The 22,759-nt window shown below is 32.0% G+C and overlaps 3 protein-coding genes across 4 annotated transcripts in view; 2 read left to right on the forward strand and 1 right to left on the reverse strand.

The window, feature by feature from the left end:
* Positions 1-3,919: 3,919 nt before the first annotated feature.
* Positions 3,920-22,759, reverse strand: part of LOC127811629 (uncharacterized protein At4g15545-like) — a 42,026-nt gene continuing 23,186 nt past the window's right edge. The window contains exons 2-11 of one of the 2 annotated variants that reach the window (XM_052351653.1): positions 9,007-9,315; positions 8,837-8,905; positions 5,800-5,853; positions 5,626-5,689; positions 5,455-5,526; positions 5,109-5,363; positions 4,715-4,760; positions 4,545-4,623; positions 4,323-4,440; positions 3,920-4,186 (exon numbers count right to left, since the gene is read on the reverse strand). In XM_052351653.1, coding sequence (XP_052207613.1) covers positions 4,348-4,440; positions 4,545-4,623; positions 4,715-4,760; positions 5,109-5,363; positions 5,455-5,526; positions 5,626-5,689; positions 5,800-5,853; positions 8,837-8,905; positions 9,007-9,288 — 1,014 coding nt within the window. In that variant the 5' untranslated portion in view covers positions 9,289-9,315 and the 3' untranslated portion in view covers positions 3,920-4,186; positions 4,323-4,347. Of the gene's footprint in view, positions 4,205-4,322; positions 4,441-4,544; positions 4,624-4,714; positions 4,761-5,108; positions 5,364-5,454; positions 5,527-5,625; positions 5,690-5,799; positions 5,854-8,836; positions 8,906-9,006; positions 9,400-22,759 lie in introns of those variants that run through there. The other variant, XM_052351654.1, reaches the window with a different exon arrangement.
* LOC127811633 (auxin-responsive protein SAUR71-like) lies at positions 13,306-14,043 on the forward strand. Its single transcript, XM_052351658.1, has one exon. It carries the CDS (start codon positions 13,426-13,428, stop codon positions 13,888-13,890), a length of 465 nt encoding a protein of 154 aa, XP_052207618.1. The 5' UTR covers positions 13,306-13,425; the 3' UTR covers positions 13,891-14,043.
* LOC127811634 (auxin-responsive protein SAUR71-like) lies at positions 22,041-22,715 on the forward strand. The gene has a single exon (XM_052351659.1). It carries the CDS (start codon positions 22,152-22,154, stop codon positions 22,500-22,502), a length of 351 nt encoding a protein of 116 aa, XP_052207619.1. The 5' UTR covers positions 22,041-22,151; the 3' UTR covers positions 22,503-22,715.

Below are 22,759 nucleotides of genomic sequence, written 5' to 3' on the forward strand. Positions count from 1 at the left end.
ATAATGAAAAGCTTGCGACAAAAGGATTGCTGCGAGCAGCCTCGTGACAAGGGCTAGCCGAGAGGGTCAACCTCGTGCAAAAGCCTCTTCTCAATGAAACTTAAGCTCTACTCAACAATCGCCACGTGTCAGCATCAACCATCTTAAGAATCGTGCCTTATAAATACCCAGCTACAGGGTATTGAAAGGGGCTTGGAATTTCGATAAAATTTTGACACATTGACTACATCTTTACTGTTTTCATGAATAGTCATCTGGATCCTATACTGACTTAGGCATTGAAGGGTCATTGCGAGCGAGGATTCCCGCAAGCCTTCTAACTCATTTTCGAGTGTCAACAGGACAATATGCTTGCAGTAAGACCTTGTGGTGAAGACAAAATCGTGCGACGAGGCCTTGTGGTGAAGTTAAAACATTGCAACGAAACCTTGTGGTGAAAATAAAATCTTGTGACAAAGGCAAAATCTTGCAACGAGATCTTGTGACGAAGATAAAACTTTGCGACGAGACCTTGTGGCGGAGGTAAATCCTTACAGCGAGATCTTATGACGGAGAAAAATCCTTGTGGCAAGCTCTCTTGAGGCAATTTCTCTCACAGAAACCTCACTTCAACCGACATCGAGTTCGAGTAAACCCCGCATTATAAATTTTAATTATTATATTTTTAGCAACAACAGAAATCACATGAAAGTTTTTTAAAAAATTATCAGATAAGTTTAACAAACACGCTAGAAAACTAAAAAGTTCAAAATGTTTCCCATATTTTATATTTTTCACCCTATATCTTAGTTAACAAACATTATTTAAATTTATCTAATTTAAAAGAAAAACAAAAGAATTTGTATTAAGGGGTTAAAACTAATTCATTTACCAATTCCCCAACACTGTCTAATGTTAATTTTTTTTATTTAAAATGATGCATAAATTTGTTTTTTTTATTTAAAATGATGCATAAATTTGTTTAAAAAATCAGTTACTATTTAGAGGGTAGGGCTTTGTAACATCAAAATTTGACGTTTGTTTATGTAATGGTATAGATAATTATAAATTTTAAATGGTTAATTAGTAGTTCATGTTTTTATATTGTTTTTAATTTGCATATGGATTGAGAAAATTAAAAAAAAAAATTGAACTAAATTGAGGGGTTTGATTTGGTTTAGTTGGGTTTTATATAGGTTTAGTTTATCACCCCTAATAGAGTCAAATTAAATCGGTAATCTTTCGAATAGAGTCACACGTTCATTGCTATTGTTTGTTTACTATAAAAAAGTAATCCATATTTATTTATTAACCATATAAAAATGTAAAATAATTCATAATTGTAAAAGTTTTACTATTTACTTTTTTTTTTTTTTTTATGTATGTAAAATTTTATTATTCATGACTTAGCAGAAAAGTAATTGAGATTCATCAAACTCCAAGTCAATTTTTAAACTCATTAATATTATCATTTATCACTAAGTTATAACAAGCACTATTATTATTATTATTTTATTTTTAAAAACATATTTTATATAAACTCCTATGAAGATGTCATCTATCCACTTGTAGTTAGCTAAGTTCATAACAAAAGGCAACAATATATTAGCATTTGGCTAAAAAAAAATTATATATATGTTGTAGGGCCACGCTTAAAAATTAATTGTATAAATTGAATATTAACTTCGTGCCATAAATCAAATAGAAATAATAAACATGCATGCATACAAACACAAAATTTTACATGAAAAATCCTCCAATATAGAGAGAAAAACTATAGATTAAACTCTGAATTAAATTTATTATCAAAAGAATCAAGTACAAGCTTGAAGCTATTTGGAGTCAATTTTTCTCTAATTTTGAATTACAACACGAAAGGTTATAAGAATTTGTTGGGGAAGTAATTATTTGTATTCTCTATTAATAGTGATCTCATGTTTGAAAATTAAATATGAGCTTTGATTGTACTTGATTTTTTTGATAATAGATTTAATATCATCTACATGCTATGAATCAAATACGAATAATAAACACACGAATATAAATATAAATTTTATGTAAAAAAAAAAAAAAATCATGTATCAGACTTTGAATCAAATTTATTATTAAAATATTAAAGCACAATCAAATCCTAAGTTTAATATCCAAACTCAGATCAACACTAATAGAGAATACAAAGACTTACTTTCCCCAACAAATCCTTATAATTCTCCGTAATTATAATCCAAAACTAAGAAAAATGCACTTCAAAAAACTTGAAGAAGCGCGTACCTAATTTTTTTCTTGAAGCCTGTGAATTTGCTGCCACTGTTCCGGCGATTTTTTGCCTGAACCCTGTGAATTTACTGCCGCTCTTCCTTTTTTCGCCGCGCATAATTAAGCTACTCCTTTTCAGCTTTTCGTCTGCACCGCACCACTGCTCCCGCTGTTTTCTAAAACCATAATATATATATATGGTTCACCGCCTTCAACACCGCCTCTCTCTCCTTTTTATTTTATTATTATTATTATATTATTTTAATGTGTTAATGGGCTGGAAGTCCAACTCCAACATTTTAACACTTTTCCTAGTCACCTTATTATTTTAATACTTTTCCATGTATGTGTAAATCAAAATAAAAATATTTTAAATTAAAATTCACCTTTAAAAGGTAATCTTGAGAGTTATAATTTATTTTAAATAAAAATAATTGTTTTTATAATGATAAAATTACTCTTGTTGGTCGTGGTCTAATTTGGTTGTTGTGTCTTTTCTTTTGATAAACAAAATATACAAAAAATATATTTAAAAACTCAAATAACCTGTTATAATTTTGTAGTACCAAATCCACCGTTTGTTTTTACAATATAATAAAAAGTATTTAAAATCAAATCTAACATTTTATTATTTTTCTAAAATATTTTTTTTTAGAACTGAAATCTGTAACACAAAAGAATAATTTTATAATTAATACCAAGTGTTGCTCTAAAACCACCCCTTTGCATCAAATTAAAAAAAAAAACCATCAGCCAACTTATCTTAGGCAGCCTTAGATATGACACCCACTTGTCTATAAAATGATCCAAAAACTAAAACATCAAACCTTCTGGCTTCTGGAAGGGGGAAAAATTAACACAAACGCATACGTTATTATACATGATGGTTTGCCCCCATAGGGACTTCATTTATATGGATTACCCAAAAAAAAATTTTAAATACATACGGATGATACATCTTTTAATTTCACTCATTATTCAACTGTTAAAGGGGAGAGAGAAAAGAAAAGCTATGCGAGATCCCGTGACATGGTAACCTCTTTTGTATCTATTTTATCATCACTCTCCCAAGGGGTTTCGTTTTCCAACAATATCATGTTGGTTCATTAATGGCCTTTTTCATTATTGTTCTTGTTCACATGAACAATAATAAAAAAGATATTAAATAATATTCTCAAACTTGAAAATTACAAAGCCAAAAAAAAAAAAAAAGAATTCCTCACTCAGATATTTGTCTATTTTGTACATAACACTCCCAAGGATTACCTTGGTGGTAAGAGACTACAATGATCTCCACATGAAAATTTTCAATGCATATGGTTTGAAAGCTATTGCACCTTTTAAATAAAATTACCCAGTGCACACTAGAAAGGTAATGACCATACGTTCTCATCAGTAGTCCAAAAAAAAAAAGGCCTAATATGGATTTGACTAGATAATCATCTAAAATTTGGTTTTGCAACTTTTCATCAACATGCCATTTGCCTTTCTTCATGTATATTCCATCAATGAGATTTGGACAATTTTGCCTGAGATGACTCTCCATTTCGACCCCTATCTTATCCCTAGATGAAATTCCACTGTAGGATAGGTTAAGTGCAATGCAGCTATGGAAAGACGTGAGATTCCTGAGTGCATTTATCAATAGATTGACAAGAATAACAAACAGGTTCCCATCAAGACATGGCAAGTAACATGAAAGATTCATTGAACAAAACTTTCTGTAAAATATACTGCATTCAGTCAGATGAACTAATATCTTGCTAATATTTAAATTGGCGCAATCTAGCATACCACAGTTGCAATGCAAACCAAATCCACTTATTTACAGAAAAACCTGTAAGAATTGGGAAAACGAGGCTTGCAAATTGATCCGATCCGCAAAGGATAATCAGCAGCTCATGTCTTAGACAACAGTATATGGGGTTGGCCACGATCCCACTGCAGCATCCTGTGTAGATCAAACCATCTTGATCTTCAAAATTAGTAGTAAACATAGAATAGAAGGGGTGAAAGAGTGAAAAAGAAGAAAAATAACGATAATTATGCAAGCGTGGAAAGGGTGGTGGGAAGGATTAGATGCCTACCTCAGAAGCCATTTGGCTAAAACATTTAGTGTCCGTTGCGGTTAAGCAATCCTTGAAATGATAGATAAAGATCTCTGTTATCCAGACCAAAAATCTCTTCAGCTTTCCGTAAAGTTTCCTGAAGGGGAAAACAGAAATCATTTGTTCATTCAGCAAAAAATAAAAAGTAGAAGAGATGTAAATGGCAACAAGCCAGAAAATGAGTAATTTTCAACTAATTACCTCTCTAGATTGCTTTTGAGCATTAAATTCCTTTATGTTTGCCAAAAATGCACTGAACTGTTCATATGATAGACGATTCCTGAATTACAAAATAAATAAATAAAAATTCTGTAAATCAGCCCACCACCATTTAAATACTATTGCTGTTTAGAACAGAGAAGAAAACTCACCTAGCTTGACGGAAGAACTCCTTTCCATCAATACGAGGAGTGCGTCCTTAAAAAGTTTTGAACAGTGAAGAAAAGGTTCAATCAAGACAAAGTAAATAATCTAATATGAACATTGCTAATAGAAGAATGTGCAACTAAGTAAATGAGAACGAAAGGCAATTGACCATTTTACCAGTAATTATTTTTCTAATTACCAATGGCCATAATAGGAGTAGTGTAAAGAACTGTTATCTTCTTAGATTCCTTTTTTCTTTTCCGTGGTATGCAATTGCAATTATGGGGTTGATGTCAACAAGTACCAACGACAACAATAAATTAGGGAAGGATTAATATTACTTTAATATGCACAAAGATGTTGAAAGTATAACTTAATTTGCAATTAACTCTTAAAAACCTGGCACTGGGAGTCTGTGAGGAGAGCTTGCACCTGAGGACTGTTGGCTTGAAGGGTACCATGAAGACAGTGTACCAGATCCTATACGCTGAGGTCTTGTGGGAGATGGGATGTTTGATGTTCTCCGAGGAGATCCAGCACCAGAATATCTTATTGGAGATCCAGTTGTAGATGGGTTTTTTGGTGTTCCAGTTGGAGTGAGCCGCGGTGTTATATATGGTGTTAAAGAATATCTTTGCACAGCTTGCTTTGAGGCTATTTGGTCAAACGTGCAGCACAGGCTATCAGTAGGAAATATAATGAAAAAGGCAGTCATTAGAAAAACACAGAGATTGAGTTTATATACCATCAGATACATATTCACTTTCTGTAGAGCTGCTGAAAGAATGAGATGCAGTGTAGCCATTGACCTCCTCATCTATGAATGGCATAGACCCAAAAAATAGTTGTAGAATAAGAAACATAACACACAAATAACACAAAAAAGATAAGGTGTACTGTATTGGAGTTCAAGTACCTTTCACTGCATAGGGTTTGAGAACAGAGTGGTCATAGGTCACAATATCAACAGTTTCAGTTGTCTGTTGAAATGAAAGCACAATAATAAATTGTGAAGGATTTTTCAAGGAGGAAATAAGCAACAAAGTGAATGCAAGGACCTAGAACACCTATAAATAATGTTGAATCTTACTGATGAATTGTCATCATTTAGTGACTGCATCAACTGTCTCTTGAATGTCTCCAACTGTCAAAACAGCAAGAAGGGAAAATGAGCAGTAGGAAAAAGAAGTAAACAAGAAAATGACAAGGACTTACAAGCACAAGGTAAGACTAGACTATGAGATCGCAGAGGATGAAAACAATGTTGAAGGTGCTAACTTTATGGATTTCCATTTTCCTTCTATTTAGTGTGGATTGGATATGCATATAGATGATATTGAAATAGATTTTTAACAAATAAAGACATAAATCAAAAATACCGCAGGGTTTTCACTTGGGAGATACTAAATATTGTTGTGTGCCAAAGCATACTTCATTCAGGTTAAGGGATCAACCAGGCTGTAGGTCAGGTCATTATGCCCAAGCATCACAGAGTTACCAAAAGGCACTAGTACTCCAACAATCAACTTCTGGTAACTTTACATGCCAAAAAATGGCATTTGCTTCAAACGTCAATGCAATTTTTTATTATTTGTTTCCTTGGATTTTCCAAATCAAAAGAAAAAAAAAAAGTTCAATTAATGAAAATTCACAATTGGACTCTTGGCAAAATAAGATCCGAGAGAAGGGAAACCACGAAGCATCAGTAAGTCAACCTGTAATACACAAACTGGTATCTGTTGAAGGCATGCCTAGGTTCAAGGTTCGGCTGAGGGCATCTCACTCTATGAGGCACACAACTAAGCGCTAAGGTGTGCCTCACCCTAAGCCACAAGGCACACACCTTTTGCACCTTTGTAATTTCTTTGTTGTTTTTTGATGGACTTATTAAAATCTAACTAGTAATAACCATAAAAAATTAAAAGAAATTTGATAAAATTATAGAACAACCCACTATTTAGTTAAGTAGTGTTGGTTATTTGTTATTTATGAGCTTATAAGTTTGCATTTACCTATTTATAGGTATATATTGAAAATAATGGTGTATAATTATTTTTATACAGATTTTTTAGACGTGCACCTCACATCCAAAAGGCTTGCCCCTTTGCCGTGGGCCTTGCACCTAGGCACACACCAGCAAATGAGCTTTTTTATTAAGTTTTACAACCCCATGCCCACCCCCCCAAAAAAAGACAAGTAAAAGATGTCACTGAATGAAGAACTAACGGCACATTACTCATATATAGGGAAAGTACACAGCACAAAAGAAGTCATTGTATGATACTACCAAAAACCAACAATAACAACATGACAAAGCCGTAATCCCACTAGGTAGTACATCTATAAGCCATGAAGGAAGCATAACCAAAAGAGCAAGCTTCAAAATGGATATTAGGGGAATCAACTTCATCTTAGGATCTCCTATTCTGCCCTTCGCGAAAGGCATCACAACAAGCAAAATAGGAACAAAATTTGCATCTTCCTAGCCCAAACTTTCACCAAGCCTACCTGGAGATGTTAAATCCTTAACTTGGCAGCATTACCAACAGATCCAAAACCTAGCAAAAATTACCCACAATAACCACATTCTAAACACCTTACTAAACCAAGAGTGAAAGAGGATATAGAGGAATTGGCTCTATTATAGGACCTGCTGTTCAATTTTCACCACAAGCATCACAAGAAGCAAAATAGGAACAGCATCCACACATTTCCAGCACAACATTTAGCCAAGCCCACCTCCAGGAAAAGTCAAACCCTCAACTAAACAGAATTATCCATAGAATAAAAAACCTAGTAAATTACCCACAAGAAGGCCCCTTCTGAGCAGCTAACTAGACTAGGATTCAAAGAGGATATAAGGAAATCAACTCCATTATAGGATCTTCTGTTCACCACAAGAATCACGAGCAAATGGGAACAATATTCACACCTTTCTAGGACAGCCCTTGGCCAAGCCCATCTCCAGGAAATGTCAAATCCTTGACTAAAGAGTGCCCATGTATTGAAAAACCTAGTAAATTACCCACATTGACCAGTTTCTAAACACCTAGCAAAACCAAAATTCACTGTCCTTGCTTGGACCTGACTGTCTTGGAATCATGGTAAACATCTCAGCATATTCCAAACTGCCACCCCTGAAAATCTTCCCAAACTAAGGCAAGCTCCTTCTATTGAATAGAAAAGCAGGATGCAACAATTACTTCTAGACAAATTGCAAGGCTAGACAGCATAGAATTCCTCCCCCAAGGTATCTGCCCATACCAAGCATCTTGCTGAAATAGTGTGCATCAGCTTTCTCCCACATCGAGGATTCCTTTTTGAAGAACTATTTTCTCACCTTCACAAAACTCTTCCAAAGGCATAACTAACATGTCCCCCATACCAGAGCTGAAACTACTGACACTTAATCAAGGTAGTCAAGCACAAAAAGGTACCATTAAGGAGCTAAGGAATTATATTGTCCAAGGCGCTAGGCACCCAAAATATAGATATCTAAAATTTCTCATTGGGAGACTTGTGCAAATCTTGTAGCAAACTCTCTCAATCTTAGTTTTTGCCTGTACCTTCCCACAACATCATCACAACTCATTTTGTTCAAAACTATTATATTTCTCCTCTTCTAAAACAACCTTGTTGTATTTTGAATTGCAGTAATCATCTCATTCTATACTATATTATGCTCACTTCCACAATTTAATCTCTTCTACCACATACCTTTTCAAATCTCACCATCTCATCCTTTGGTTTCAGTTCGTATCAACCTTCCTCCGCCATTTTTTTAAAAGACATACCAGAATAAAAAATCCGCAACATGGATCCTGAATGGAACCTCTATTGTATAGTCGGTAGTCGCAATATAAAGCATCTAGAATAATTTACACAAAAATGCAGCTTCAAACATCATAGTAATTTAGGTTCTACTCATTGATTAACTTAACTATTAAATATAGTAACATCAATAGATGGATGAGAAAAAATTGACCACATTTATTTACACACACACAAAAAAAAAAAAAACGATTTTCTGTTCGACGAAGGGCACGTTTAACAAATAATTCAAAAAAGAACCAGAGAAAATAAGAATAAATCAATAATTCGAGAAAGAGTTTAATGAGTAATCTCACCTTGCCCAAATCACGACCCAGTCTCTTCACCGTCATGGCCAGCGAATCACGCTCCTTCCGAAGCTTTGTCTTCAGTAAGCAACCAGAGAAGTAAAAACAAAGTGAATACTCAACCCAATCGCCCAAAATCAAACATAGGAGGAAGAAATTACGAAATTATGATCAGATACATTATCGTCATGGGAGATCTTTAACCGCGTATCAGCCTCGTGATAAGCTTGACTGAGTTGCGAAACCTGGTCCTCGAGCTCCAGAACCAGGCGATCCTTGTCCTGCATCTTCTGCCTCAGCCTCGCGACCTCGGACTCAAGGTTCGAAACGCGGGAGGCGATCGCCATGGAGGTGATCTTCCTGGCTAGATCGAGCTGGTCGTAGGGATCCGTGGGGATCACCGCCAGTACCTCATCAGGTAAATCGAAGTCCGGTCCGGCTCCTTTGGTCTGCTTCATCATCTCCAAAAATTCAAACCCTAATTCCCTCTCTCTCTCTCTAAAACCCTTTTTTCCCCGGTTGCAGTGAGAGTAGGCGAGACTTTAGATTGTAGTTTGTAGGGAAGGGAGAGGTCGTTGCAAGTGTAAATGAAACAAATTAGAAATTACATACAGCACGTGCATTGCTCGCTGCAACTATCATCATTAATAAATATATTAATTAATTTGAATAAACCGCATTTCATTTGCATTTTCATTTTCATTTATTTATTTAATTTACTTACTCTATCTTTTCCAAGAAAAATGTCAAATGCTATTGACGAAATTGATAGACGTGTTTTGCGGTGCCCTCTCTCTCCTTTTCCAGTTTTCCCTCCAAATGGGGGCCTTTGTTTTGTCCGTTCAAATTGAATTTGACACCGTCCGCTCCCCTCCTCTTTTTGTTCTTTTCCTTTCTTTTTGCTTTTTTTTTTCCCTCTTAATTTAAGTGTAATCAAGTTTTAATTACAAAAATAATCATTTCCCACAAAATAAGCCAAAAAAAATCCAAAACTGGATGGATCTTTGGACAGTACCATTGCTACGCCCCCACTGCTGAATATATTTTATTCAGAGAAAGAAGGTGCAATTCTTCTATTTCTATGGTTGGTTGGTTGGTTGGTTGGTTGCATCGCTTCGTAATTCAACTTCATCTCACTGGTTCAACCCAGCCTTGTCTTTATGCAAACAACCAGAGTAATAAGGGATGGCCTTGAACATTATTTTGCCAACACGACCTTCTTAGTATCTTGCTAGCTACTTGTTTTAATTTGGAGGAGCTTGGCACTTTACTTTTCACAAATTCAGATATTGTCCATGCAATACCTATTTTTCAAATATCAAAGACAGTAACCATAATTTATGAAAAACAAAAGCATGCAGGTCTTTGCAGTATTAATTTAGAGGTGATATTTTGTAAGAATTCGATTCTTTTTGGCATATAATTTATCAAAATAAGTAAAAAATTTACAGTAATATTGTTATAAAAATAATTTATTACATATATGATACTGGTAATGTAATGATATTTTTATAAACAATAATTTATTAAATATTTGTTGTGTTTTCATATTACAGCAGGCTACTCGACTATTAACTATAGATAGGTAGCACACTCCCACCTATACTTTCAAAAATACATTAAAGGAATTTTGAAATAATTTTTTTTCACATTATTTTTTAATGAATTTATATAATTAAGGTAACTTTTAAAATTTAATTAACATTATTGAATAGCCTGTGAGCTATCCTAACTTTGTCTAGAATAAGATATAGTTGAGATACATATATATATATATATAATACTGATCATATATTAGAGGGATTGTGTATGTTATGTATGTGTAAATATAAAAATAAATAAATAAAAATTAATTATTGGTTGATAATTATAATTTAGTTTTTATTTTTTACTAGTGTTCACCCGTACAATACACGGGAGGTATAATCACAATAAATTTAAAAATTAAATTTTAATTAATATTAAAAAATTCATATATTAGTCTTGAAAATACAATATCTTAAATCTTAATTAGTATTAAAAAATCCATGCATTAGTCTTGCATTAAATTAAAGGTAGTGATTGATTAATTATTAAAGTAAAATTATTTATTATATTATATTATATATTTATTTATAAATTATAAATATAAATATAAATATAAATTAAAACTCCTAAATGTGAGAAAGTATAGATTTTTTAATGCTAATTAAAAATTTACTTGAAATTTTTAATTTTTTATCTTAAAATTTAATTTTTGCATTGATAAAAAAATTTTAAAAATATGAATTTTGACTTATTTTTCTTTCATTATGTATTAATTTTCTTCCATAGTCTTGCAAATGTGATATGTTAAATCTTGGGTAAATCACACTAAATATCACTAAACTTTTGTGTGTTTTTTATTTTTGTCACTAAACTTTAATTCTTTACGATGTGATTACAGAAGTTTAAAAAATTTTACAATGTGGTCACATATAAGATTTTCTTCTATAGCCGAAGTGAGTGACGTGACGTACACATGGCGCTGATATGGTAAATAATAAAAATGTTATACAATAACAACCAATCAGAATGTGCCACGTGGCGTTGATGGGTTTGATATGTTTGACACATGGCACGTTTTGATTGGTTGTTACTGCACAATAATTTTTATTATTTGTCACATCAGCGCCATGTCACCCACTCCGACTATAAAGTGTTCGGAAAATCTTATATATGACCACATTACAAATTTTTTTTAACTTATGTGATCACATTGTAAAGAATTAAAGTTAAGTGACCAAAATAAAAAACACACCAAAATTTAGTGATCTTTAGTGTGATTTACCCATTAAATCTTAATTAACATTGAAAAATCCATACATTAATATTTATTTTTTAATAATTGAGGATTTAATCAAAAATAATATTATAAATATTTTTTATTAATAATATTTATAAATAAAATATTTATTTTTAATTCATTTAGAAATTATATATCTATACATGACATAATTAATAATTTAAATTGTTTATTCAAATTTTTTATTAATAATATATATTTAATTGATAGTGAAATATTCCAAAATACTTTATAGAAGCTCTTCAATTGCTTTGGAATAATAAGTACTAAATGCAAATTATTTTTATTTTATACAAATGAATAATTTTCTATGATTTAATTAATAGTTTAAGTTGTCTATTCATATTTTTCAAAAATAATATTTATTTTTGATTGATTGAGAGATTAATTAAGGAATCAATAAAAAATAATATTATAAATATTTTTAATTAATTGATGAGAAGATTAATTGAGTTTAAAATTAAGTTATAAATAAATATTATAAATAGTATTGGAAACCTATGCTTAATTTTTTACTTTAATTATTAATTATTATTATCTTTAATTTAATGCAAGTTTTAGAGGTAAAAAATACTTTGATAGACTAATGGAGGAAAAAAAGGCTTCGCAAACTATTTAATAACTAAATATTTATATACACATAATAATGGGTTGAAAAATACATGCTTAAAAGTTAACTAACTAAATATTTAAATAGATGGATAAATAGTATACACATTATAAAAAGCTTTTAATAATTTTTCAGCAAGTAAACCGGAAAAACTATGAAAAATCAATATAAATGTGATATTCTAGCTCTATCTTGTGTAATTTCTTGGTGTGTATCCATTATTGCAAATTAAAAATTACTTACATGCATATGTATATTCATCTATTTAATTGTGTCCACAACAAACTATTTACTAACTAAATATTTAATATACACATAATAATGCATTGGAAAACCCATTATTAGCATTGAAAAACTCATATATTGAAAATTTTATTATTAATTTTATAGTAATTATTAATTACTACTACTTTTAGTAGTAATAATTTAATTATTATTAATACAAGTTTTGGGGGAATTTTTTTTTTTTTGTAGACTATCATATTTTAATAATAATAATAATAATAATAATAATAATAATAATAATAATATAAAAATAATTTAATTATTATTAATATAAGTTTTGGGGAAAAAATTCTTTTGCAAACTATCTTATTTTATTATGTGTATATTAACTAAGTATTTAATATACATAAAATAATGCATTGAAAAATTCATAATTAGTATTGAAAAACTCATGTATTGAAAAATTTATTATTAATTTTACAGTAATTAATACTTTTAATAATTAATGCAAGTTTTAGGGAAAAAAACTCTTTGACAAACTATCCTATTTTTATATATATAAATAAAAATAAGTTTTTGGTTAGTGGTAAGATTGTTTACAAAGTCATAGTGAGTTAGAGATGTTATTAGAATGAGTATAATAATAATATTGATCTCAATCATAATTGCAGGGGGATGGAGATATTATTCTACCTACCTACATATATGGATAAGGGGATGGATAATTAAGTAAGTGATAACCCATGCAATGCAATGGAAGCACCGTTGCTGCTCCAATATCATTTCAAACTAGAGCCATATATATAGCTAGATTCATCATCCTTATTCAAATCTAATTAGTATTCCCAGCTCAGATTGAATAATATCTATCTTATCCAATCTACTATCTATAAATCAAGCCATCGTCGTTCTGTTAAAGTTACAAATCTGCAATTCGCAATGAAGAACTTGTTTCGCCGTCTGTCCCGCATAGAGGACTTCTCGCACTACTTCCTCTTTCGATCCGAGTCGCCGCCACCGCCACCGCCGGAGTCTAGTTCTGATAACGTCGCCAACGCCAAGTCCTCCTCCTCCTCCAACATTATTGGCAACCTTTTTGGGTCCAAGAACAGAGCGAAAGTCGCGCCGGTGGGACACCTCGTGGTGTACGTCGGCGAGGAGATGGAGCGATTCGTCTTGAAGGCCGAGCTGTTGAATCACCCAATCTTTGTAAAGCTGCTGAACGCATCGGCCCAGGAATACGGTTACGAGCAGAGAGGTGCGCTTCGCATTCCTTGCGATGTCTTCGTCTTCGAACGCGTCCTTGAAGCTTTCCGCGTCGGCGATGAGAAATCGCGTCAAGATCTTCTCGAGTCCTTGTGTGATGATGGGTCTCACAATATACTCTTTGAACAGTTTGATTGAATTAGGTTTAGTTGTATGTAGGGCTAAAATCTGGAATTGGATTATTCTTGTGGCTGTGGATGAACTGCCACCCACCATACAGAACATGTAACTCTGCTTTTCTTCCATTGAATTCACTTGAATCATATTCATTCATAGCATTACAACTTTAGAGGAGCATCTTTTTTAAACAGATTTGTTAAAATTATATCAGATAATTTGTCCACATTTAGTTACCCAAGCGTACCAAATTTCTTAAATTTCAACCAATACCAAGCACGCGCTACAATCACCATTGGCTTATATATGTTTAAATTGGAACTGTAGTTAGATTGTCTCCAACGTAGCCAATTTCGCTTCACTAAGCTAAATTTTAGGAGGGTGATGGATGAAGCTGCAATCACCGTTGGCTTATGTTTAAATTGGAACTGTAGTTAGGTTGTCTCCAACGTAGCCAATTTCGCTTCACTAAGCTAAACTTTAGGAGGGTGATGGATGAAGCTACTCCGACGTAACTTGTTATCCTTGATTTTGCTTGCCATCTAAATAGCAAAGGCCACATCCCTTACCTTTTTTTGACTATCATGTTGTCTACCATAGCCTTCATCATTTCTTCCCACAACAATCATCATCAGAGGTATTATCATTATTGTCGTCACCGCAGTTGCAACCGTCACTATTAAAGTAAGAAGTTTCGTCAGAGAAGACAAAGAAAATGAAACACGTTGGAGTCGATTTGTCATCTGCTTCGAAGGCCATCAAACATGACAAAAATGAAAAAGTCCATAATTAGAGAAGATGAAGAATTGTGACGAAGGAGGAGACGAATAGATGCGGCAAAACCCAAGAAACGGTGGAGATGAACATACATGGTGGAGAAGACAAACAGTAATATTTATTATTAAATTAAAATATAAATATTAAAATTTTATAATAGTAAAATAGTGAATTAAATAGATAGTAGAATGAGGAGTAAATTATTTATAATATAATAAAATATTGAATAGAGATTGTGGTTGAAAATAGTTATATTATTTAGTATCAATTTTCGATATATTACTTAAAAAACCAATACCAATACCAAATAATATGATACTCTATCAATAAGTATGATGCCAATCCATTAGAACTAAAATAACTCCATTGAGGAAGAACGAAATAGATGAGATGTGGTCATGAGGTAGAAACCACCAGGGGCAAGGGGGGTGGTATTGGGCTAAATGATGGGCTATTAAATTAACAATTCTGCCCTTAAGTGGGCTGAATGTCAAGAAGCACGCCGTCAGGCCCGTATGGCCATATCGCGGTATCAAGAAAGAATGTTGATGTTTTGGTCATTCAAGAATTTATATAAATTTAGCACACTTTCTAATGGTAAACTAAGTTAATTAAAGACAGACGACTAGTTTTATAAAGTTAAAATTTAAATTTTTTTGTTTATTTTTATTAAGAACCCAACTCTTTTAAAAAATTAAGTTTACATAAAAGACTTTGAGAGCATTTTGAGTAGACGATTACTATTTGTTTATTAAATAAAATCTTATTTCGTGTTCTATTTAGTCAATTCAACTAATATGTTTTTTATCTAAAATAAATAAAAACTCTATTTATTCAATCATTTTCTTATTTTTTATTTTCACATACAAAGTGTTTGATATACTTGATGGAAGATCAAAGTCCCCGATTGAGAAAAAAAAAAAAAAAAACACATTTCACAATAACTATCCAAATAATTATATATAATTATAAAAATTAGACGATATTGATATAAATCATATCTCATTAGTGAGGGCAAAGTCAAAATTACTTTGTTGGTGAGATATTAACTTCTTAGCGACTTATACATTAGATAAGTCTTTAAATATTTTGAGATTAAGAGATAATCGCCTTTAAGATCTCAAAAATATAAAATAAATCAAAGATTAATAATGCTTGATAAAGGGCATCTAAATCATACCCGATAACATAAGAGTTATCTCAATCACTAATATCTTAGTTGGAATATTTCAACCTCCAACTCTTAATGAGTGTTAGGATGCTATAGACTATAAAAACTATTTAATTTTAAGATGCAAATAATATTGATCACAACCACTCCAATATATATATATATTATATTGATTTTGAACATACAAAAAACCTTCTCAATATCTATAAACAACAATAGTCAGCTACCCGACCATTAATATAATATATAGAAAAACAAACATCAGTACCATTTAATAAAAACAATAATAAATAATAAATAGGCAAAAGAAAAAAATAGCCCACTTCTCTGCTATGTCTGAGACTGGAAATCTCTCCATAATTTCTTCCACCCTAGTCCACGGCAGCATCTCAGCCCCACCAACTGCCTCTGTCCACCTTCTCTTAGAAAGCTTCAATTTTCAATTTTCTTTTCACTAATTGTTAAATCATTAAATATACATATACTAAAAAAAGATATTCTTATAAAATATTTAGTAACGTGCTAGCATTTTTTTTTGTATTTTTTAAGCCAATTTCTTCAGTTTCTGAATGATCAGATATAAATAAATTACATTATTTCATCATAATCTTTATACAAAATTCTATTTTGCATACTTGTTATAATTTCTTGAATTAATGTTTTATTATAATTATCTACCGTTAAATTATTTTTCTTGGAATATATACATATATATATATAGACAAGTCATGTTATTCTAGCTATACGTTTTAAGCAGAACTCTTTAGTTGTGTGAATGCTAAGCAAATAGAGGTGTGAATACCCTTCCAAGTGAGTACGACTTGTTTTTAGTGGTGGATGTTAGTTGTGATTACTAACATCTACCACTAACATCAGAAATTTTGAAAAATAGGACTTTGCCGGAGAATAATGAAAAATAGGATAATTTATAAATCTTTGTAAAATTAAGACCTTTAAATGTGTATTGGACAAAAAGTACCCTCTTTTTTTAGTTACCTCTCTGCTTGTTCTTCTTTTTTAATGGCATTTTTTTTTTCTTCGCTGATTAATTTGTTAAAAAGATTTTTAAAGTTCACCACACACAGTGATTGTGCGTCTTGCTTTCTCCGCCTAAGTTGGTATTTTATTTTATTTGGATCCCGTAACCTTCTGTGTCTCTAGGAGAAGTTGATTCCGATGACACCTTCCACTATATGCGATGATGAATGATGGTGATGTGAAGAAATGAGGATTAAAAATAAAAGAGAATGATGAATTATTGAGGAAGAAAGGGACAAGAATATTTTTGTCCTTATCTATTTTAAAAGTCCTAGTTTTGCAAAGATTTGTAAAGGAGCTATTTTTCATTATTTTCTCAGCAAAAATCATATTTTTCCAAATTTCCCCACTAACATTTACCCACCCCAACTAATGTTCTTGTTATCACGTCAGCTTCGAACAACAATTTATTTTGTCTATCTAAACAATATAGCAAAATTGTATGTAACTAAACATATAATATATTTGAGTTATAAAAACATTTTATTTATAAAAACGAATAGTTATGTGGATTATATTAGTCATAGCTATATATATAGTAGATGTTTACTAGGAGGCAAGATCTATTGTCTCGCTTGACTATTTCCTTGTTGTCCATTCAATTAAAATTAGCCATATCACCCGAATAACGCACTTTATCAAACAGTAATTATATATATTATTTTTTGATTTTATAATATTTTTTGTTTGATTTGATTTTATATATTATTGGTTGATTTTATAATTTTTTTTGTTTGATTTTATAATTTAGAATTTTTTTAAAATAATTACTATTCGATGATGTGTGTTATTTGAGTGATGTAATTAGTTTTTATTAAATTGACAACCAAAAGTATAGCCACACAAAACATGGGATCTTCTAACTAAAAAGATGAAATCTCACAACACCCTAGAGGTCCTCGTAACTCAGTACTAAGATTTCTGTAGGAGAGTTAAATCACAAAACTCAATGACAGGATTCGAACACAGGACCAACACCGATTATATAACGATTAAATTCAAAAAAATTTAGGACCAATATGTGTATAATCTCAACTGCCAAACTGTGCCCGTAGGGTCAAAACACTAGATCTTGCCACGTTTACTTGATGTTTCCTTCTTGTAAACTTAAAAAGAATCAAAACTATAAACAAAAGAGTAGCATCGCACCATTTTGAATGTATTTCCTTTTGGAAACCTGTTAGATGCTTCCATCTTGATAAACGAAGAGCACTAAAATCATTTATCATTTCCTGAACAGATGGAATCAAGGATGATGGATCCCAGTGGAGAAGCCGTACTGTTCTTAGCTGTTAGCATGGAGCATGGCCTTATTTAAGAACCCAAGCTGGGTCGGGCTAACGCGTCCCGGACCCTGCCGGTGAGACAGAATCCCGGGTCCACGCGCCTCTACTCCAATCATCATAACTGCTGTCGTCTGTCACGTGCCATCTTCATGCACAGACGTTCAAATGACACCTTCACATGCACCGCCGTAACACTTTATAATTTTAAATTCTTTAACATTTCATTTTCTCTTTTTTTTTTTTAATAACTTAGGTTCTGAGATTCGCTCCATTAGTCATGAGGACGACCGTAAATCTAAATAGTCACAGTCAATACATACAAAAAAAAAAAAAGCATGACATTTGATTCATGCCTTCACATGGGACAAATACCACTATATAAATTTGATTTTTGATACTCTATAAAATTTCAAATTCTTTACTCTAGAGCAATGTTTGTAGGGAAAATGTATTTATTTCATTTAGTAATTAAATATTAATTTAACTATACTTGATAAATTGATTAATTCAACTTAAATTTTAATTATAATTATTTAATAAAATATTTAAAATCAAATCAACCCAGTTAACGTATCAAAGCACACTTATAAGTTAAATTAGAATTTACTAAATGGGTTATTTATTGCGTTTGATTACGAGTTTAATTCAACAAACACACTTCAATGTCAAAACTTAAGGAGACCTAGATTACATACAAATATTCAATACTCAAATTTGATATTTTTATGGCGTCTCAACCGGACGGCTACGGGACTGCTGACAGTCAATTTTTGTATTTTTTTCTTACTATTCAATGAACTTATTCTATGCACTTGTGGAGTCATGTCACCTGGTCCTCCCACGAGCCCACAGTTACATAATTACATTGCACCAATTCTGCCATGTCTAAGTCAAAAGTGTGCTGAGTTCTTTGTCTCTAATTGATAAGTTATACAGATGTCACGACGTCGTTGTCTGCGCAAATTATAAAATGCTATAATTAAATGTGTGAGAACATGATATGGTTGAATTTTGCCCACTTTTAATTACGGTTTCAAACAAATTGGGTTTCATTAATTTGGTTTGTGTCAATATAATTCCTCACCTATCGCCGCCCTTTTCTCGACTTGAATGTTGATAAAATTTGACTCATATATATGCTTTACGTTAGTTGTCAATGCCATGCACATACCTCCTATGGGAAAATTTTTTGAATAATGTGTCATGAGTTTACCTTTTAGCCCTTATAAATGAGATATATTTAAAGACATCGTTGATATTATAAGTGATGTGATACTTTCTGAGATGAGATCACTGATATTATAAGTGATTTGATACTTCCTGAAATAAGATCACTGATAACATTGTCGTCAATAATAACTCCTTATATTTTTCTTTATAAATGTATGTTTTTACTTTTATGTAATATTGCATAATTTAATTCAGGTAAGTTGACCATTAGTCTTTAAACTTTTCAATGGGCCTAACTAGTTTTAAGTTTTTCAAAACTTGGTTACTATATCACTTTGTTGCTAACTAATTTAAGTAAATTAATTGTACATCTCTTAAACTTTTGGTGATTAGCTCAAACACCCCCCTTAATCTTTACGATTTCAGCAAAATCAATTCTTAAATTTTGCAAACTTGTCTGTACGGATCGTGACAAGTAATATAGTAATAAATAGAGTATCGTACCTATGAGGATTGACTAATGATTTATACTTTAACCACACTTAACTCTAACAAGACACACATAATTAGATTCTATTAACAGTTAGTTTTATAATATTATAACTAAATCACTAATAGAAAAAAAAAATGCAAAAACAACTACTTTGATTTTGAAACTCAGAAGTCGAAGGCACTAGGGTTCATGAATCCACCATTGCTTTTGATATAATTTAATCTTACAGTACTCGAGTTTGCTAATTCTTATATTGAGTTGAAAGTCGATGAACCTATAACAATCAAAAACCTTTCTCGATGGTCAATCAATTTTATGTATATATATGAGATTAATTATTAACCTACGAATATATAAACCTGCATTTTCCCTCAGTGATCATTTTCATACGATGTCACAAAGTATAACGGTATCTTTACCTGTTATTAGACCTTATGTTGTTTATTACTATGTGCTAATTCGTATTGAATCCCTTGAAAACAATATGAATCGCAAACACATTTTAATGGTGATCAAGCATTAAATAAAATAAGAGTATAATAAGCAATCAACCCAAAAAATAAGAATACAACAAGATTGAATACTTTGAATTAAACCGACAATAAACGAGGTTTCATCATTCACCTTAGTTACAAAACACCTAGCTCAACATGATTTCAATCAATAGTAGCACAATAAAAGCGAAAGTCATGATCTAGAATAGAAGAAAGAACAAAGAAAATACAACTGAACAATTAAGTTCTTCAAAGTCTTATCCTTTCTTCTTTGACTTTTCTTTGTCTTTGGCCAAAAAACATTTTTAATCCCTCAAGAATAAGTCCTTATGTAGTGCTTTTTAGGTTTTTAGAGTCATGCACCTTGAAAGAGTTCATCCTTATATGATTTGGAAGAAAATGGGATTGAAACGGTCTTTTCGCGAAATTTTGAACCCTACTAGGTCATACTACAGAATGCATTTTATGTTAGGATCGTGAGCTCTAATAACTTCCTTCCATATCGGTCTTACCGCAGAATGCATTCAGCTTTAGAACCGTGAGCTACAACAACTTGACCTCTCAATTCTTCAACTTTTTTAATTTCATCTTGCTACTTTGTGACTTCTTCACCATCGACCTTGAATAAATGTCCATCCATGCCTTCTATGCCGGGTTCAACTCCAATCATGTACTAAAATAATCATTTTCGCTCCAAATATCTTCAAATGAGTTTATTACCTACATAAACCACATATAAAAACAAATTAAGTAGAAATCATGTCCATTGAATGTATAAATGTTAAGTTTATAGGCCAAAGTAAATGTATTAAAGACACTTATCGGTACATCTCTTGAACTTTTGGTGATTAGCTCAAACACCCCTTAATCTTTAGGATTTCAACAAAATCAATTCTTAAATTTGATAAACTATAAAAGTTTAAAATGTGTTTAGGCTAAAGAGTCAAAATTTAAAAGGTGTATGATTAATTACTTAATGTTGTTAGTAATTAATAGGGTGTGGTGACTAATTTTTTTAAAAAAATAAAGATTAATTGAGTTAATTTTAAAGTTCCAAAAGTATCTAGGCCACATAATCAAAATTCAAAAAATATATGGTAAATTTACCACTCTAGTATCAATCTTAGGTGCCAAAAAGCTATATCTTCCTTTTTATTTACTTCAATAATATATTTATATTTTCATTACTTAATAAATCTATTTAAAATTCAAGTTAGAGAAATTATTAAGTTATATGATTAAATTAGATTCAATTAGTTTAGTTCTATAATTAATAAGTCAATTCTAAATATATCCAAAGATCAAGACAACGTCATAATTATTTAACTATAGATTTATATAAAATCCAAGCAAATTGAAATTATGAGATAATTTAAAATTATAACGAATATACAAATATGATATTCTAGGAGAAATTAAAGGGTAGTTGTCAACTATGTTGCACGAAAATGAAAACGGGAATGAGAATCGTTTTCGATAAGAAACAAAAATGTGGAAACGGAGATTCTTCTAAAAAAATAAGCACAAATAAGGTTCGAAACGAAAATAATAAACGTTTCAAAAATGAAAAAATGACTCTTATAAGATATTTTCGTACAAGATAGGTTGTCAAGTGTTAGCCGACTACAATTACTATATATACAATTATGATTTATCAATAAAGAACGCGCTATTTTATCTGCCAAGCTTTTCCTCCCAACACACGTACACACGCAGATATATATATCCACTCCAACCTTAGGCTTCACATTCACTCCATTTCTCCGTTCCTCTCTGCGTCTCCTCTGAAACTATCTCCCTCGTTGTCTCACTCACAATTTGCTGCGTTTCGAAATCTGCGATTCTCTCTCGCGATGAAGAAGTTCCGGAAGCTGTTTCGACGGCATTCGCGCGTTGCAGACTCCTCGCACTACTTTCTCCTTCTACAGGAGTCGCCGGCGCCGTTGCATTCGTGTTCTGAAAAGATTCGGGGATCGAAAGTTCGATTAGAGGCCGTGCCGCCGGGACATCTGCCGGTTTACGTCGGCGAAGTGATGGAGCGGTTCGTCGTGAGCACGAGGCTGCTGAATCATCCGATGTTCGCGAAGCTGCTCGACGAGTCGGCTCAGGAGTACGGTTACAACCAACAAGGCGCGCTTCGGATTCCCTGCCATGTCGACGTCTTCGAACGCGTTGTTGAAGCTTTGCGCGTCGGTGATATATGAATGTTCGGTTCAAGATCTTTCGACTCGTAATCCGATCGCATCCTGTACGAATTTTCAAGGCCGCCTTTCTTTCTTTTTTTTCTCCTTTCTTCGACAGTGAGATTGCAGTAGGTTTTTGTTTTGGAGCACAATCGCTGTACTGAATTTGTAACCGCTCTTAGACTAATAGCAATGGATTCAGAAAGGAGTAGCGTACTGTAAACTTAAATTTATCTGTCAAACAAGAACGAAGACATGTTCGTTCTTTTTGTCCCTTC

The sequence above is a fragment of the Diospyros lotus genome, chromosome 10, assembly GCF_014633365.1.
Source record: "Diospyros lotus cultivar Yz01 chromosome 10, ASM1463336v1, whole genome shotgun sequence".
Taxonomy (NCBI): Eukaryota; Viridiplantae; Streptophyta; class Magnoliopsida; order Ericales; family Ebenaceae; genus Diospyros; species Diospyros lotus.

What these genes read in the sequence shown, in the direction of transcription:
- LOC127811633 (XM_052351658.1), top strand. Translation starts at nt 13,426, where the DNA reads ATGAAGAACTTGTTTCGCCGTCTGTCCCGCATAGAGGACTTCTCGCAC.
- LOC127811634 (XM_052351659.1), top strand. Translation starts at nt 22,152, where the DNA reads ATGAAGAAGTTCCGGAAGCTGTTTCGACGGCATTCGCGCGTTGCAGAC.